The sequence below is a fragment of the Miniopterus natalensis genome, chromosome 21 (genome assembly GCF_054644295.1).
Source record: "Miniopterus natalensis isolate mMinNat1 chromosome 21, mMinNat1.hap1, whole genome shotgun sequence".
NCBI classification, from domain to species: domain Eukaryota; kingdom Metazoa; phylum Chordata; class Mammalia; order Chiroptera; family Miniopteridae; genus Miniopterus; species Miniopterus natalensis.
Window position 1 is genome coordinate 10,538,429 of NC_142101.1, and position 17,020 is coordinate 10,555,448.

The 17,020-nt window shown below is 43.0% G+C and overlaps 1 protein-coding gene across 1 annotated transcript in view; it reads right to left on the bottom strand.

Annotated features, from left to right (window-relative positions):
- The window catches only part of AKT3 (AKT serine/threonine kinase 3), a 139,684-nt gene that overhangs the window by 50,509 nt on the left and 72,155 nt on the right, over positions 1–17,020 (bottom strand). The window contains exon 3 of the mRNA XM_016201398.2: positions 8,670–8,795. Coding sequence (XP_016056884.1) covers positions 8,670–8,795 — 126 coding nt within the window. The remainder of the gene's footprint in view (positions 1–8,669; positions 8,796–17,020) is intronic.

Sequence of the window (17,020 nt, forward strand, 5' to 3'; positions counted from 1 at the left end):
GAACACTGGCTGGTGCCATGGTGTCAACCCAGGGATCACGTGCCAGCCACCAAGGGGGAAACTTAACTTCATAATGGAGATCACGCTTTCACCCCTGGAAACCAGCAAACACTGACAGGACCGAATAGGAGGTGCCTCCCATCACAATGGAATAAGAAGTAGATAGAGTCATAGTTTTGACAGCGATACCAAACGTGAATCAAATGGAATCTTTAGATCTAACTTCCACGTGACAGGACATACAGAGGTACAGGAAAAGTTGAACGATATCGGAGAAACAATCATCAGAGAATTCCAGAAGAGTGGCCTGCTCTAGGACAGACAGTCTGATCTCTTTAATAAGTGAGTATACCTGAAATGGGGGTGGCAATACAGGACACCTATTGTGAGAATATTACATTTAAAAATAACAATACACCTTGATCATATGATTAATAGGGGAAATTCTAGGTGATAGGTGAGCTATTATAGCGTAATACTGTTTCAGGATTTATTTATGGGAAACACATTGGGAAAAAAAATCTTTCTGTCAATATTAGATCAGTGGTACAAGGCTGAGAGAACATGTGAACTATTTATTAAAATATTAATAAATTTAAATATTTAATAAATATTCAATATTTATTAAATAAATATTAAATATTTAATAATAATAAAGTGTTAAAAACCTAACGTGAATTAACATGTGACGCCAGCTGCCTGGAGGCTGATATGAGAACTTGCTCAGGCTTGTCAATCTAAGAGGTTGCTTCCCTAGTCGTAATAAAATTATCTATAAAAATACCCATCAGTAGGAAAAATGTAACTTCCAAAAGGCACAGATTTCCAACAAACTGGTGACGTAAACCGTCAATGTGTAAATAATACGGGCTAACACAAATATTTTAACCAAACGCCCTACTTCCACAGGCCGACTATGAAACTCTCAAAGGAAACAATGCATGAGAAATAACGCTATAAAGAGAGTATTATGCGTTTATTTTTAATTCCTTTCTAAGAGTATCCTATAGAGGGAGAAGCCTTATCAGTGTGCTTTTGGAAGCAAAAACTCTTGCTGGTTGGATGGTTCAATTATCATGAACTATTCTGGCGTATTTCAAAAGCGTTGCCATTTTCAAACACAGAAAATGTCTAAAAATGCAACCGTGGTAATAGATTCTGAGAGCGTGGCTTGGGGGGTGAGGGAGAGAGACAATGACAAATTGGTCGGAAAGGACACTGAGACTTCATCGCTGGAAGACTATTGTGCTGACAATTAGTAACAGGAAGTGGAGCACAAAACAAGTGAATGAAAGAGCTGCAGTCGCAGTGAAAGACCTTATTATAGTGCAGAAACATTATTGTAATCAAGGGCAATGTACTCTCCTCCACAAAACTTCCAAACAGGCGCCTGGGCCCCTCTTCCCTTCTACATGCCATGTTTTCATTCGCATCTGCTCAATTATGTATTATTTCCAACCCCAAAGGACGCCTCTGTATCTCCCCTAAAGTCCAAGGCTTAAAGGTCCGTCCCCCAACTGTGGCCTTGCGCCTCATTTAACTCTGCTCAAAATACAACAAATGCTTTTAAACGAACATAAAGAAATGCGGGGGGGGGGGGGGGCGGGACAGAAAGGCAATGGTTTGGTGTCTAACTGCAGAGAGATCAACAAAACATGTGTCCCTCAAGTGCAAGTTCTTAAAAATGCACTGAAGACAGAATTCATACTAAATATCCAGATGATTCTACCTTTAAAAATTAGGGTTATTCTGCCCGGCTGGGCGTGGCTCAGCGGTTAAGCATCGACCTAGGATCCAGGCGATCAGGGTTCGATTCCCAGTCAGGGCACATGCCCGGGTTGCGGGCTGCAGTTGATCAATGACTCTCATCATTGATGTTTCTATCTCTCTCCCTCTCCCTTCCTCACTCTGAAATCAATAAAGATATATTTTTAAAAAAATAAAAATTAAAATTAGGGTTATTCCTATGACTTGGGAGATCTAATTGGAAGAAAAAGGCTGAAATCTTCACCCATTAGTGCATCCTCTGCATTAAGCTTCGGATGCATCCAGAAGCTCTGAAACACATTCACACACCAGGTGCGAATGGCAAGACTGGGTCCAGGATGCCGACGCTGACTCGTCCAGCAGCATGGAGGCCCACAGCTCTGAGACGGCCCCCCTAGAAAACTCCTACTCTACCCCCTCGGGCAGCCAGAGCAGCTTTAGTGGGACAGCACTGGCCCTGACCCTGAGAGCTGTGGGTCAGCTTCTGGTTCCATCGCCTACTGGGAGCGTGACCCCTGGCAAGCTCCGTGCGCCTGCTCCCCCAGCTATGGTACAGACATTGTGACTCCTGCAGAAACAGCAGCAGGATTAACTTTGTGAATGTGTAAAATGCAGAGCACGCAGGTGCTCCACAGGTGGGAATTACCATTGTTATTAATTCTCCAGAGACTCAGTGCGTCAAGAAATTGTCCGCTGGTCATAGGCAAATCATTGAGTTTTAGGAGAAAGAACTTCAGGGCTCCCTCATGCTGACTCCCTCACTCCACAAACGACAAAACTCGAGTCCCAGGGGGGTTATGTGGCTGACCCAACGCTGCCCAATACACTCGATCAGACAGTCACCTGGCTACGGCCTCCATGCTGTCCCTGTGCTAGAATGTGAGTATAACTTACTTCAGGGCTGAACCACGAAACATCTCAGAACACCAGCTCCAAGGGTTTGTGGCAGACTTTTGGCCACTAGGTTAAAAAGTCTTCCAGCCCTGGGGCTAGGTCAGACAGCTGCGGGTTCGTGACATGAACACAGGCTTCCAGGTCAGCACCTGCTGAAAACTCTGGCCCTGCCGTTTGCCAGGTAAGTGACCTAAGGCAGGTCACATAGCCCGTCAGTCTCTTTAGAACAGAGACCATCATACTTTCCCTCGGGGTGTTGTCGTGGGGATTAAATGAGGTAACACACGGGAAAGGGCCTGGCACACGGCAATGCCCAAAGAAACACTGGTTTCCTCCCTTATTTCCTTCTTTTTTCCCTCAGAACCTGGTACAAGGCTGAGAACACAATAAACCCTCAATAATAACAACTCTCCAAATGTCCATTAGGACTCAGATGTCCTACAGACGTGTTTAAATTTGTTTGTGGAAACTCCTCTATGATTCCAAACTGGGTTCGCTTTCATCACAGGCACACGGAGGAGGCAACTTCAGGGCAGAGCAAGTGTGCGAGGCCGTGTGCGAGGCCGTGTGCGAGGCCGTGTGCGGAAGGGCTGGGGAAGGAGGCGCAAGTCGGAGGAGAAAGCGCTTCAGGAGAACGGAGTGAAAACCGTTCCCTGTAGGTGCTCCTGTGCTTGAGAGTCTTTGGATAAGTGACGGTTGACTGCTGACCTCCGAAGCTGAGTGGGTGGCAGGGAGGGAAGTGGGAGGGGAGGGGGGAGACGGGGGAGGAAGGGGACGAAGAGAGGAATGGGGGGGAGGCTGGTGCTGCGGGGACCTCCTTTAGGTCCTCGCATCGCTTCTCGTGAGCTGCTGCGCCGAGCACTGCCTGCCTTCCCGAGAGCAGTCCCACAGCACCCTCATCTTCCAGAAGGGCAATCACCTGACCGAAGAGCCAAACTGATTTTCATTTCCCCCCAATGGACGGTAACCAAGGGATCCTCGGAGAACAGCCAGGGAGATATCTGAGGGTGTTATTACTTTTATTAAAAGGGGGTAACAGTGGTCACGCGGACCGTCATCCACCCGAGCAGCTTTGTCTCCCATTGCAGCGTCCGGGCTGCACCCAGGTCCCGAGGCCACCGCGCTGGTGCTGCCCTGCCCGTGGCCAGAGGCAACCACGCACGGTTCACGAGTCTAGCAAGTATGACGGAGCATCTTCTATCTTACACTCGTGCTTTTACTTGCAAAGCATTTAACACACAAAGTGTTTTCACTTATATCATCTCATTTAACGCTCACCGGGATCCCGAGAAATAGTAGGTATTATTAACCTCACGTTTCAAGATGAGAAAAATGAAGATCAGAGAAGTTACGTGATTTGCCCAAGATCACACAGCAAGTAAAGTAGCAGAACCAAGACTCAAACTCAGGTCTTCGACTCCAAGTCCAATGATCTTCCAGGCGACCAGGTCTTGTAATAAATGTGAAAGGAAATTCTAAAAATGAACATACACAGTGACTGTGCTCAAGGAGTTTGCCACGGCCCTGGATTCTACATAAACCCCATAATTTATATTTTGATGAATGGAGCTAAGAAGATAAAGGCAGCAACTAAAGAGATTAGCTTCCGAGGAAATCAGGAAAGGGGGTGAGAGCATGGAAGGTTCTAGGGAAGACGCAGGCTGCAACCGAAATCTGAGCAGCTCACCTACAGCTGCATACCTACCCTGCTTTAAAAACTTATTTTTACTTACATTTCTACAGCACTATAGTTAGAAGGCACCTTTACATTCAGTTCACATTTGATCCACCCGAAGGGCGAAGGTCAAATGTTACCCACCCTTTATAGGGCTTGGAGAATTCTGCATGACAAAGGATCAGCAATCCAAGCGCTGGAGCTCCCACCCAAAATCAAATCTCGAGGCTCTTAATCTAGGTAAAATGTCACAGAGTGCGGGTGGGGAGGGGGTAACACTTTTAAATAACAGTAGAGAAATCTGATACTTAACTAGTACTATCTAGTAAAACAGCCTTAAAAAGATGAGTGAAATTTCTAAAGGCTTCATTTTTCTCATCTAAAAAGTGAAAAACATGGACTAGATGTTTTCAGATATTCATTTAAAAATAGTTATGAAGCCCTAACATGCGGCTACTAGGAGATATATGGCAAATAACACTGGGCTCTTTCCCCTCAGATAACTCACCGATTAGCAGATGAGACATACACATGAACAAGAGAGCCAAAAAAAGTGGCGATGACCATAAAGGTAACAGCTTTGTGGAGGGCAGCGGGGAGTAACTTAGCAAGGAATTAGGCTGGGAGTTTAAATCTGAATTAATCGAAGAACTTATATGCATATATGCATAACCTATGGACACAGGAAATAGTGTGGAGAGGGCCTGGGGGGGGAGCGGATGCTGGGTGGAGGGGTTCAGTGGGGGGGAAAGGGGCACATCTGTAATACTTTCAACAATAAAGATAACTTTTTTAAAAAGAATGGGGGAAAAATGATCTAGGCAAATAGAGAACAGAAGGACACTCCGCTCAGGGGCTGGAACAGCATAAACAAAGGCTCAGAGGAGAAGAGCAGCAGGGTTTGCCACGTTGGGAATGGCAAGCAGCTCAGTACTGCCCAGTGTAACTTACAGAAGAGGCCAAGCAAGAGCTGAAAGCAGAGGCCAGGCTGGAGATCCCTGTACGACACATTAAGGAAGCTGGACTTTATCCCAAGCAATGAAGATCCAGGGCAGGTTTTCTCGGGAATGGCTTACTTAAGACTTAATTTTAGAAAGTTCACTTTGACAATCATGAGAAGGAAGTGTTACAAGTGGTAGAAACTAGAAGCGGAGCCTGTCGTTAAGAAGCTATAGCAGAGATGATGAGGGCTTGTTTTAGGGTGATTCCAGGAAAAGACATTAAGTTCAAGAAATAGGAAGTAAAATCAGCAGGACTAAAAATAAATTAGAAGTGGGGTGGAGATGTGGGGGGGGGGGAAGGCATGGAATGGATCCAGGTTTCTGCTCAAGACAGGAAAGAGATACTGAACACAGAGGGGGAAACCGACCAAACTGTCTTTAGTTCCACTTGGGACATGTTGAGTCCAAAAAATATCTGGGTAGAGGTGTCCAGAAGCCGGGTGAATGCGGTAACCTACTGCTCAGGACACAGGCTCGCCCTGAAGATCTGGAAGTGTGGGAGTAAGTCCCATACAGGCAGTAACTGAACCCCTAAAAGTGAATGTGACCATCCAGGGAGAGGCACCAAGTGAGAAGTCAGTCCCTGGCTGGATCCCAACAGACACCAACGTGCATGCAGCAGGCAAAGGCAGAAAACCAGGAGACAGAGACAGAGACATCCAGAAGAGATGAGAGATCACACCGGGAAGGAAGGAGGGTCAGGGGTCCGAAACGCAGCCCAGAGTAAATCCAGGGAAAGAAGAGCCGGGTGATGCTTGCTAATCTTAGAAATTAAGCAGTCGCTGAAGAACTTACTAAACAAAACTGGTTTCAATCAGGTGCACAGGAGGGAAAGCTGAGGCAAGGCTGCAGGGCGTTGAGAAGTAGAAACAATGGGTGCAGACTATCTTTTTGGAAATTTTAAATCCGAAAGGGAGGAATCTGAAATTTAATGAAGATTGAAAAGATCAATTCTGAGTCCCTTCCAGTCCTCACTTTATGTTTTCACATGGATAAAGAGCCTATTTTCACAAAATTCCATTAAAGCCCACATAAATTAAATTTAAGCAACATTTTTAAATTATCAGGAAAAATAGGAGACTCATACCGCAGTTATCGATGGAATATATGTATGTGGAACATTTCCCAATTTACCTTAGAATTATACCTTGTAAACTAGTCTCTTTTTCATATACTAACAGGGACTGAGAAGTAGAGAAACTGTTGGTGAAGTAACCACCTCTTGTTCCACCTGTTTTCTTTTAATGTCTCATAAAATTATTTTGTCCCCCTCGGCCTGGAATAGCCTTCTCTATTTTAATTTGTTTAACTCCCATTTGATCCTCAGGGGCCCGCTCGATTTCCCCCCACGGAATCCCACAAAGCTAGAGACAGGGAGGGCCTTACAAATTCTACGAACCGAAGCGTTTCCACTGTCCCGATGAAGGAGCTAAAGACCAGAGTTTCAGAGGATGACCTGACCAAGGTCACAGTCATGGCTTATAGCGAAATTTAAATCTGAACTTCAACCAGTGCCCGGTTTACTACACTATTTCCTCAGGTAATTATCACTTATAAAATTTAGGATTGCAATAAATCACGCTTTAAAGAGCAACTTAAAAGAGTAGATCTAGCGTAAGATCCATGCTAATGTACTTCTGAAAACCAGGGAGCTGGTCCTCAGCTTTACTGGTTAGTTAGAGTCAACCACCGACAACTACTCGATCGTACAAGTGGAGTGTACAGATGTCGGCTAATATTTCTCTCGTGGAGGAGCTGACTGTCAGCCACTGAGCAGGATCTCTCCCCACGGGTGCAGCGTTCACTTCAGCCTCTGCCAGGGGAAGTGTCGGAGCAGATGTTGGCAGATTGTGACATACAGTATGTCTTTAAAACTTGGTGGGGTGTGAAATTTCATAAGGTCAAAAAATGCTGCATTTTGATCAGCGGATACAGGAGTTCTATACTTCTGTAAATTATTTCAGACAAGCCAATAGGATGTGCTGGTAAAGTAGAGAAACCAAGAAACCACGCTGGCTGTAGGTAGTAGATGGTAATCTCTGCAGCTAGTGTTTTACAGGCCAATTCTTGTAACTTTAAAGCAAATGCTTGTCCAGAAGGTCTTCAGAATGAAAATGCGTTAAGTCAATGCAAAGTACAAGATATTATTTCAACTGACAATAGGATTTTAAAAATGATTTTCTACTGAAAGAAAGCTATAAATATCTAACGAGCATTTGGGTGGGGGAAAATAATTTCCTTAACTGATCCATACATGTAAGTGTCCTCACTTTTTTTTTTAAATGAAAAACCTACCTAAGAATTCACTTATATAGAGAGGGGGGGTGTTTTTTAAGTTAGTATATCATTCAAACAACTTCACAAATCCTTTGGTTTATTTTATCTATTCTTTAAAAAAATTAAAAGAGAGTATCCATAAAAAAGGCTGGGGCTCTATACAATGGGAAAATGACTTTTATAACATTTAAGGACTTCTGTTATCGCTACTATTTTACTGTATTATTATTATTATTATTATTGTTTATTTTTCTGCTTGAATCTTCCCTCATCTCTTTTCCAAATGTGGTGGATAACAACATACAACCACGACCAAAATGAAGATGGTGTCCAGTTAAAGGTTTTACGTCAGTGGCACAGACTTCAGCTGTTAAGCAGGTTTATTTGAATTGAACACAACTTTAAAACGCTTTACCTCGGAATCAACACAGAAAAACCCTCTCAGAGATTATCGGCGATTTGAACAGTCTGAAGTGCCTGGTCATAACATAGCAATAACTGCTGTCATTGTCACCATCATGTTCAGTTTACTCTGGGCTACGTTCAGGCAAATATATAACCTCTAAATAGGTTTACACTGCAAACATTTTTATTAGATGTTTGTAAGGAAGAAAAATTCAACTACAAACATAAAATCTCCCGAGAAAATGATTTTTGATGGAAATCACGTTTCTCATTGTAAATCACCTAAGACCATGGCAGGAAGCTGAGTGGAAATGCTCTAGGTACCGGGACGTCCTTCAACCACGTTCACCCAGCAACCAAGCCCAAAGGGCTTTGCTTACGTTTTCTAAAGGAAAACCTGCAGTCCGTATCTGGGGAATTGTAATGATCACGTTCAAGTGCTCACTATAAAAAACCTTAAACGATTCATTCACATATTCTTGACCATCCCTACGCTAAGGAACTGAAATTCTATCAGAGCTGAAAACTACTCTGATATTAAATACAGACCTAAGCTTTTCACAGGCCTCTCACCTATACTAAGATCCCTGACACATCGGGTCATGCAGACAGATAAATCCAAGGCCCGTCAACCATTACAATGAACTTACTTGCCACTGAAAAGTTGTTGAGGGGATAAGGTAAGTCCACGTCTTGAGGTTTCTCTTTATATCCTATGAATGAGCCATCTGTCTTCAAAAGGAAGTATCTTGGCCTCCAGTTTTTTATATATTCGCCTGCATGAGAAAAGCGTGCATGTTAATGCGGGGGGGGGGGGATGAACAGCAGCTTCTATGTGAAAAATAAATTACGGTACCATCTATGTCCGACAACACTGGCCTCCGAAATGTTCGTCAGGCAATTTTCTTTTAATTTCGCTTACAAAAGAAAATACATAAGCCTGCAATTAAGATTCAATAAAAACCCAAACATGTTTTGTTTTTAATGATTTCACACTTTGATAATTCATTTACACCATTATTTCTTCAGAGAATCGTTCGTCTGAGTACACATTTTGTTCGGTTTTTCGTTTTATCAGATGGCTGTCAAGAGCATGTGTTCAGCTGTTTTTAAAAGCCCTGGTAAATCATCCACAGTGTCGAGGAATGTCTAGGACACACACGTATCCTAAGAGGGGTATGAAATGGGCGTTTCTTAGCCATGTACCACTGACTGTGCCACTCTTTCAGAAAGAAAGGGAAAAGAGCCTATTATCATTGTTAAATCTTCATCATAACTTGCTTAAACAACACTTTATTGATCTATATGGGAAAATAATTTTCTGTACAATGCTGTAAATAAGTCAAGGAAATGAAAGAACCTGGGTTAATAGAGCTTAAAAATCACATGCACAGTCTCTCTCACACACACACAATATCCATACATGCACATGGTACAGTGCCAAGCGCACAGTAGTCAATAAATTTATCAGATTTTGATACAAGCTATCACCCAGCTACCAAAATATACAATTTTAGCAGCCAGATCATCATTTTCTTGCCTCATAAAGGACTCTTCATCCTTTTAAGCAACAGAGGTGCCCTGTGATACCACAAGAGCTGGAAGGATACCTGGCCTCAAGTTTCAGTTCTTTACTGGAAATTGCTACCTGGTGATTCAATCGCAAATGCTTGACCCCGGCGCTACAAAAACTTGGAAGCAGTTCAACTTTCCCTACGGATCAGCTTCTCCTGACCCCGGGTCCCTAAGCCCAAACCTGGCATCTGACTGCTCCCTTACTGAGCCCATCGGCACTGGGCCAATCCCGCCCTCACCCATCTCTTACTTAGTGCACCCTAAACCCGACTAACGAATGGGCCCTCTGCGAAGGCACTCTGCGTGCTCCCCAAAGCACCTGTCACCTCCCGATTACTCTTCTACCACTTTTGTGCTCAGCAACTCTGACTCCTGGCCCTTTACTGTAAAGTACAAGTCTCTCAGCATAAAATGCAAGCTCTCCCATCACCTCACCCCAACATATTTCTTCAGATGTGGACTCGTTCCTCCGAGTCAGCAGCGCCCAAACTTATCTCAGGCCTCTTAATAAGTTACTGAGAACCCCCCCAAATTTTTGTTGATGTAGATGACATCTATATTGTTTACTATATTAAAAAAAAATTCTTTTATTATTTTAAAAAATAAACTCATTACATATAACAAACATTTTTATGAAGGAAATTATATATTCTAAAACAAAATTACTGGGGAGAGTGGAACTGCTCTCCATTTTTGAAAATCTCTTTAATGTTTGGCTGAGTAGAAGCCAGAGTTTCGTATCTGCTTCTGCATTCAGCCTGCTATAGTATGTTATTTTCATTGACAAATAGGGGGAAGTGTGGGTCAAACAGATATGTAGCTGGAAAAGGGAGTTAAGGGTATCTTTCTTTGATACTACACCAGCATTTGACAAGTGGTAGTTTTCGAGATTAATTACAATGTGAAATTTGAAACCATATCAATGAACTTTCTGTGCTGTCATATGAAAATCCACTGGTCTTCACACACACTAAATGAATCTTTTACACGGCGCATGATTTTATAACATCACACGTTGGTCTTCTAGAAAATGCTGGTCTAATGATCTTCCAAATATTGACACATTTCTTTATACAATCACATTGGTTATCACTGCAAATCTCATCAGAAAAGCAAGTGCTAGGAACTGTCAGGCTCATGTTGGCAGATATGTTCTCCAAAATTTGAGTTTTTGCTTGAAAACTTGATTTTCACCATTGGCAGTAAAGACTGTCAGTTCTTTCCTTTGCAGTGATATGTTCCACGTGCCCCACGTCTCCTTAGCTAGTGTCAGGTATATAAAACTTGAATCCTTTCTAAAGAAATGAAAAGGCTACTGAACATCAAAACACAGTACTGATTTCTTTCTTTTATTACTTTGAATTCTTTTTTAAGATAGAGGTAGGATACCAGAGGGGTAATGAGTCTTCCAAAGAAAAGTCTTAGGTCTCTCTGAATAGTTTTTAATAAATAAAATACACTGGATTCAGCACCAGGAAAATTCAAATATTTTAAGGATTTCTGAAGAAGAAATTTAAACAAAGACTTGGCAGCTTTCAGTAAAAATTAAGTTATATGACTTTAAGAAACCATTAGTCTTAAGTAAATGTCTTCATGGCTCAATTTTTATCTAAGACAAAAAAAGGTTTAATGTTAACTTCAATAATCTATTCAATTTCAGAGTTCACAAGATAGTAAATATTTAATTGTTTGTTGAGACATACCAACTAAATTGACACAGAAGAACTACCTAAAAAAATAACAGCAGAATATTTACTCACTAGTGGATTTTCATAAATAAGTATTAGCACCAGGAACAAATAAATATGGAATATATAATTCATAATAGTGTGCTATATCTTAAATATTAAAGCCAAATATATACTGAAGAAACACATGATAAGCATAATAAGACATTTGTAACCTTTGAAATTGCCTGTTACATTTTTATAGAGCGGATCACAATACCATATTCCAATCAGTTCTAAGTAAAATCCCTATTAATGTCCCTCGGGGAGTAGAAGAAATGTGTTTCTCACCAAAATGATCATCAGCCTCTCTTACGTATGTCTTGAAATAATGCTAAAGAATATTTCATATGATCTGCATTGCAATGAGATAGCTCAATAATATTTCAATTGCACAGGGACAACCTGAAATGTAACTCTTTAAAAAAAGGAAACTGCTTTTGGGTATCGTCGGCGCTTACTAAATACACGTTGATTAGACTTTCCAGCTCCTGCAAACCTACATTTTTAGGTTGGCATTCCCCTTTTATTAAGTCCTTTCAAGTACGTCCTTTCCTTGCCCTTGGCACCAATGATGCAATCTCCTCGACACTGTCATCAACCAGCCTCGGGTGTGTGTTGACTCTGGAAAACGGGTGATGCCTTCAAAACATGCCCAGAGCATTAGAGACTCCTGCCCGGCTCACTTATTTTAAGGCACCACTCAGTGAAGATCGCAGTTCAAAAAGTAAGGCTCTGTAAACATCCGTATTTTAGAATTGGGGGGAAACAGACTTGGCACAGATTCATTCATTCAAAAATACTCCGTGAGTGTCGAAATATGCACATGCACCGAGGCTGCAGCAACGACTGAGACAGGCATGGGCCTGCCCTCATGGAGCTTTAAGTTAGCGGGCCGCTGTGAGGACAGAGACCTGGAGAAGGTGCATCTCCTGCGCCTCGCGAGAAGGGTGAGCAATGGTATTTGCCGTTTGAGGCGCTGCTGTGGGCAAAGCGACTCAGAGGGTCTCAGCGTATGATCCTTCAATATTTCGTGACAGAACTGGTTTGCTGCTGCGTGGATTCCAGAATGAGGCACTGCACACACCGCTCTCTGCAGCTGCGCGACAATGCAAGCAGGAGGATGGCAGTTCAGTTTATAACGCTGCTTTCATCTCGCGTGACATGTAACACACCTCCGCCTTTCAAGCGGGGGGAGGCTGCCCTCGCTTGTCTTTTCGCTCGGCACTTTCCATACGGTACTGATGAAAGAGGCCACGCTGCCAAGCGCCCAAGCCTTTACGCTGATTTCGCCCCGGCTGTCTGGCTATCGCGTAAGGTCCGAGGGATCTGTCGGCTCTGCGCTGGTCAGCGTCACGGCTGCAGCTGGCCAGATGGAAGGTGTTTACAATTTCGGTGATTTCGCGTTGTGCTTCCAAGATGCCTTAAAAGCTTTCCAGATGTACCCGCATTCCTATGCGTTATCACATATGCTCCTTCATGATTATTTTGAAAAGTATATTATAGTCAAGAAATTCGGCTTCCACTGCATAATGCATGAACTTGTCATTTTTATATTAAGAATGGCTTTCATACCCACTTCCTAAGCAAGGCTGGGGCCCATGTTTTGCTTTGAAGCCGAAGCAACGGGAGCACTACCTGCGCACAGAACACAAGATGTTAGGTGCCAGCTTCTCTGAGACCTCAGGGAGGCTGCGCTGGCAGATCTCGATCTACTTTATCACTTCCAGTGTTATCCAGAAAACTGCACAATTACCATTCATCTTGAAGCAGTCTGGGATCTGTTTCATGGTACTCTGTACATTAGTCAATCAAATTCTGGTTCCCTTTGTTTTTAGGAAACACTGCCCTTTAAATCAAAAATATAATACTTACTATTTTTTAAATACAGGACATCTTAATAGAGTTATAGTAGTAAGTTTTACTGTGAGAGAAAAGCAATGGGGGGGGAGAAGGGGAGGGAGAGAGAGAAAGAGAGAGAACACAATGCTTCCATACAAACTAGTCAACAGAAAAATTGCATCTTGGCAATTTAATGAAGAATAAACTGTGAGATTAGTTTACATAGCAGTAGATATGTTGTGGAGAATTGCTCGGTCTGTACTGGGCTTCCTGCTGGGCTAAATGTGAGCTAAATTATTATTTTGCTTACATTTCCACCCTTGTAGGCTGTGGAAACGGAGCCTTCTTTTTCGTCTGCTTTCTGCACGAGAGCAAAGTCCCACTTCTTCACACTGCACGGCACACACAGCCACTCCTGCACGACTCTAACACAGCACCAGGGCCACAGAGTTTTAGACCATCGCAAAGAACTGAACCAATTTAAAAGGAGAACTTCAATAGCAAATTTACAACATCCTTACTGACGATATTTCCCATTTCGCCATACCATATTCTCTAAATATATCCGTCGATGTAACTGGTACCCTATCATACTATATACGCACTGCAGTATACATCCTTGATGCGTGTCAGATATGGAAGCAGCGAGTCCTTAACGCCAAGCTCGCCGTGGATCTCGGCACCTGCAGCAGCGCGGCGGGTGTTTCAACGGGCCCGGCGGACAGGACGCACAACCCTAGCGCCTCCTGTGGCAGAGAGGGGATGTGACTGAAGGCTGTGGGACTGGCCCCTCAGGAGGGGGCCTGTGCCGTCTGGAAAACCCCTCGGGTGACTCGACCCTCCCACCCCTGTATTAAAATCACTGCCTTCTAGAATAAACTTCACCGAGCCAGAACAGGGTTTTATCTTAGACGCTCATCAATGGAGTGTCTCCTAGATCAATTTCCAGTAGCGTGGGACCCAAAAGTGGCACAAAAGTGACACCGCATCCGACCACAAACGCTATTATTCTGAAGGTGAGTCCAGGCCCCTCTCCTTTGTTTTCCCCGGGACACAGCGTCTCAGTGGTGAGCACAAGACAAGGACCCTGAGAGGTGCTGTGCTCAGGCTTCCCCACGAGAGACCGCTTCACAGCACGCGGAGCCTCGTGCTGGAGCGGCCCTCTCTCTGCACACACGGCCACGCTGAGGGGATGGGGCGCTGGTCACAAGGAAAGGACAAGCCGAGATCTGAAAAGAGATCTCCCGAAATCAACGAAGTCCGGCTCCGACACACCGCTCCAGCGTCCAGAAGGAGGCAGTACATGGGCCCGGTGGCTGGAACACAGCTCTGAGGTCGGGAGTTCACACGCCAACTCCACCCCTCACTTAATCCCTCTGGGCCTCAGCTTCCTCATCTGGAAAATGGGACGGTAATAGAAAGAAGGAATAAAGTAATGTTTGCAAAGCCCAGAGAACCACGTCTGGCTCACAGTAGGCCCAACACGACCATGTGCTAAATAAATAAACATCTTAAAATACGGCTAATCCAAAAAGATTCAGTGAGTGCCTCATATATGCCACATACTGGAGTTCACCAACGTAAATCAAGTATCTGAAATACAATGTACCTTATTAATTTCACTGGTCCGGGCAACCACAGTTCCACATTAGCTGAGCAAAGTAGGTGCTGGTTTTTTATGGGTAAAAGTCCAAGTTTTGTCATTCGCTTGTTCATCCTGAATTCCTAACTCATTCCTCCATTGTTACTGATAATAAATTACACACCATTTATGTGCAACCAATCGAAACCTTTTGTTAAAAGCTGACACTGCTGTCACAGAAAGAAACAGTCTTTCTTAATCCAGTATGAAGTCACTCCAGGGCGGAACCTCCAGCACTCCTATCTCAAGGTTCCTTTCAAATTATCTCATTAAGAAGCTGCTGCGTTAAGAAGCAAAAGCTAAAATGCTCACTATCCTGGCATCAGGCCTCCCACCCTTCAGGCTTTACTGTACAAGTGAGTTATCGTTTAATCTCAAATACTCTGAATTCAGAGATGTTAAACCACACGTAAATGTTAGGCTTTTATAAACGCGTAGAAACAATGGTCGATTTCAACTTCTGGGAGATTTCTACTTAAAAATTACATATCCAGGGAAGTAACTGTTCTTGGTTTATACTGTATTTTAACATGTGATTATGTTGAAGTTTATAAAACTGAAGGGGGAAAAAATGCTTCCATTGCAGTGAATGCTGCTGTATCTTCAAAAGTATGGTTTGAATAACTGTGGATACCTGGAGATCTGTTACCAGAGGGGTAAAAAGTAAACCGAGCCCAAGTAAAATCGTAACTTTCCTAGGTCATTTCTTATCCTCTTTGGAAACCGATCTAATTTGGCGACTGGTGGCCAGTCATCTGTTACCATTTTCTTAGAACAGCTTAAATGCTGTTATCGAACTGACGTGTGCAGATACAGCTAACATTTTTAAGAGAACAAAAAGCAGAACCACACTCAAGCCCTGGTCACCTACGGAAAGGAGCCCGTTTCTCCTGGCCAAGCTTACGGACCAGACAACGGCAGAGAAGCTGCTCGACGCCAGAAATGAATTTACTCACCTTGGCCCTCTGAGGGCAGTATTACCTAAGGCATAGAGAGAAATTTCAGAAAACAAGCCTTACCCACCATTCTAATAAAAGTAAATATTTTTAAAGATCTGAAAGGGGTATATTTGCGCAGTATACGTATTTCTCCCCTTGTCATAGCCCATACCTCTCCAGGATAACAACGCCTGTTCTCAACTGCTCCCAAGAAGTTTGAAAGGAAAGATTTTTCTGAAACCAAGGCATCATGAAGGAAGATGACTTGAAGCCTCTATTCATTCAAAACACAATGAAATAAAAATATAAATGATTGTGCGCTGTGGAAATATTCTACCGAGTTCCTATTATAATCCTATTATTCTCTGTAGGATAATCTGTTTAAAAATTGCAGGACATCAGAGCGTACAAATCTTTCAGTAAAAATGAAGCAGTTCAGAGAGATCGATATTCAGCCCCAAACTATAGGTGGCTGGGTTTCTTCTTGGCTCGGCCACAGCCAATAGGCTCATTAGTTACCAATCACTCGTTTATTAATAAAATATAATTCAAGTGGCAAATTGGTGATGAAGGATCAGGGCAGCCAGTTATTTTTCATAGTGATTTTGAAACTGTGAAAGTCTTTACGCACCTTAAAGACGATCCACTTACGCCCTGGAATCTAGGGCCGGTTTCATGAGAGTAGGCAAAAAGTTTCCTGGCATTCATCCGCTTGTCAGATTGTTTAGCGTGTACAAAACGCTGCATAACTCGCCCGGTATAATCCGTAGCATGCCAGACATTTTGAGAATAGAAAAAGTGCTAATCTCATGTCAGAGTCTTCGAAGTTAATTAGCGACTATATAAGTCTAAGTTGCACACCCCACCGCCCCCCCACCCAAATAAACCCGGGCTGGAAAACAGAGCTGCCTTCCAGCGAGGGGCCTCCTGATCGGAGACCAAAATTATTCCCTGCAGGTAAGCAACAAAATTTACTTTTATCTCCTGCCACGTGGTTTTCATTTAGCAGAAATAGGCTCTTATTTAGAATTTGTATTTACTTTTAAGGCAAGTCCTTGCTTCGCTAACTTAAGGTATAAACTCTACTCAGGAACTATCCCAGTCCTGGCAGAAGTGTGAGCAAACTAGGCTTTAAAATACGTTGTTCCCTGGAATGAAACCCTTCTAGTCTTTTAAAGATATATTATGTCTTGAAGAATCTTGAGGTCAAAGAACAAAAAAATTTAATCAAGTTCTAATTCCTATTTTACTAAAAAAAAGTACAAAGAGCTATGTTA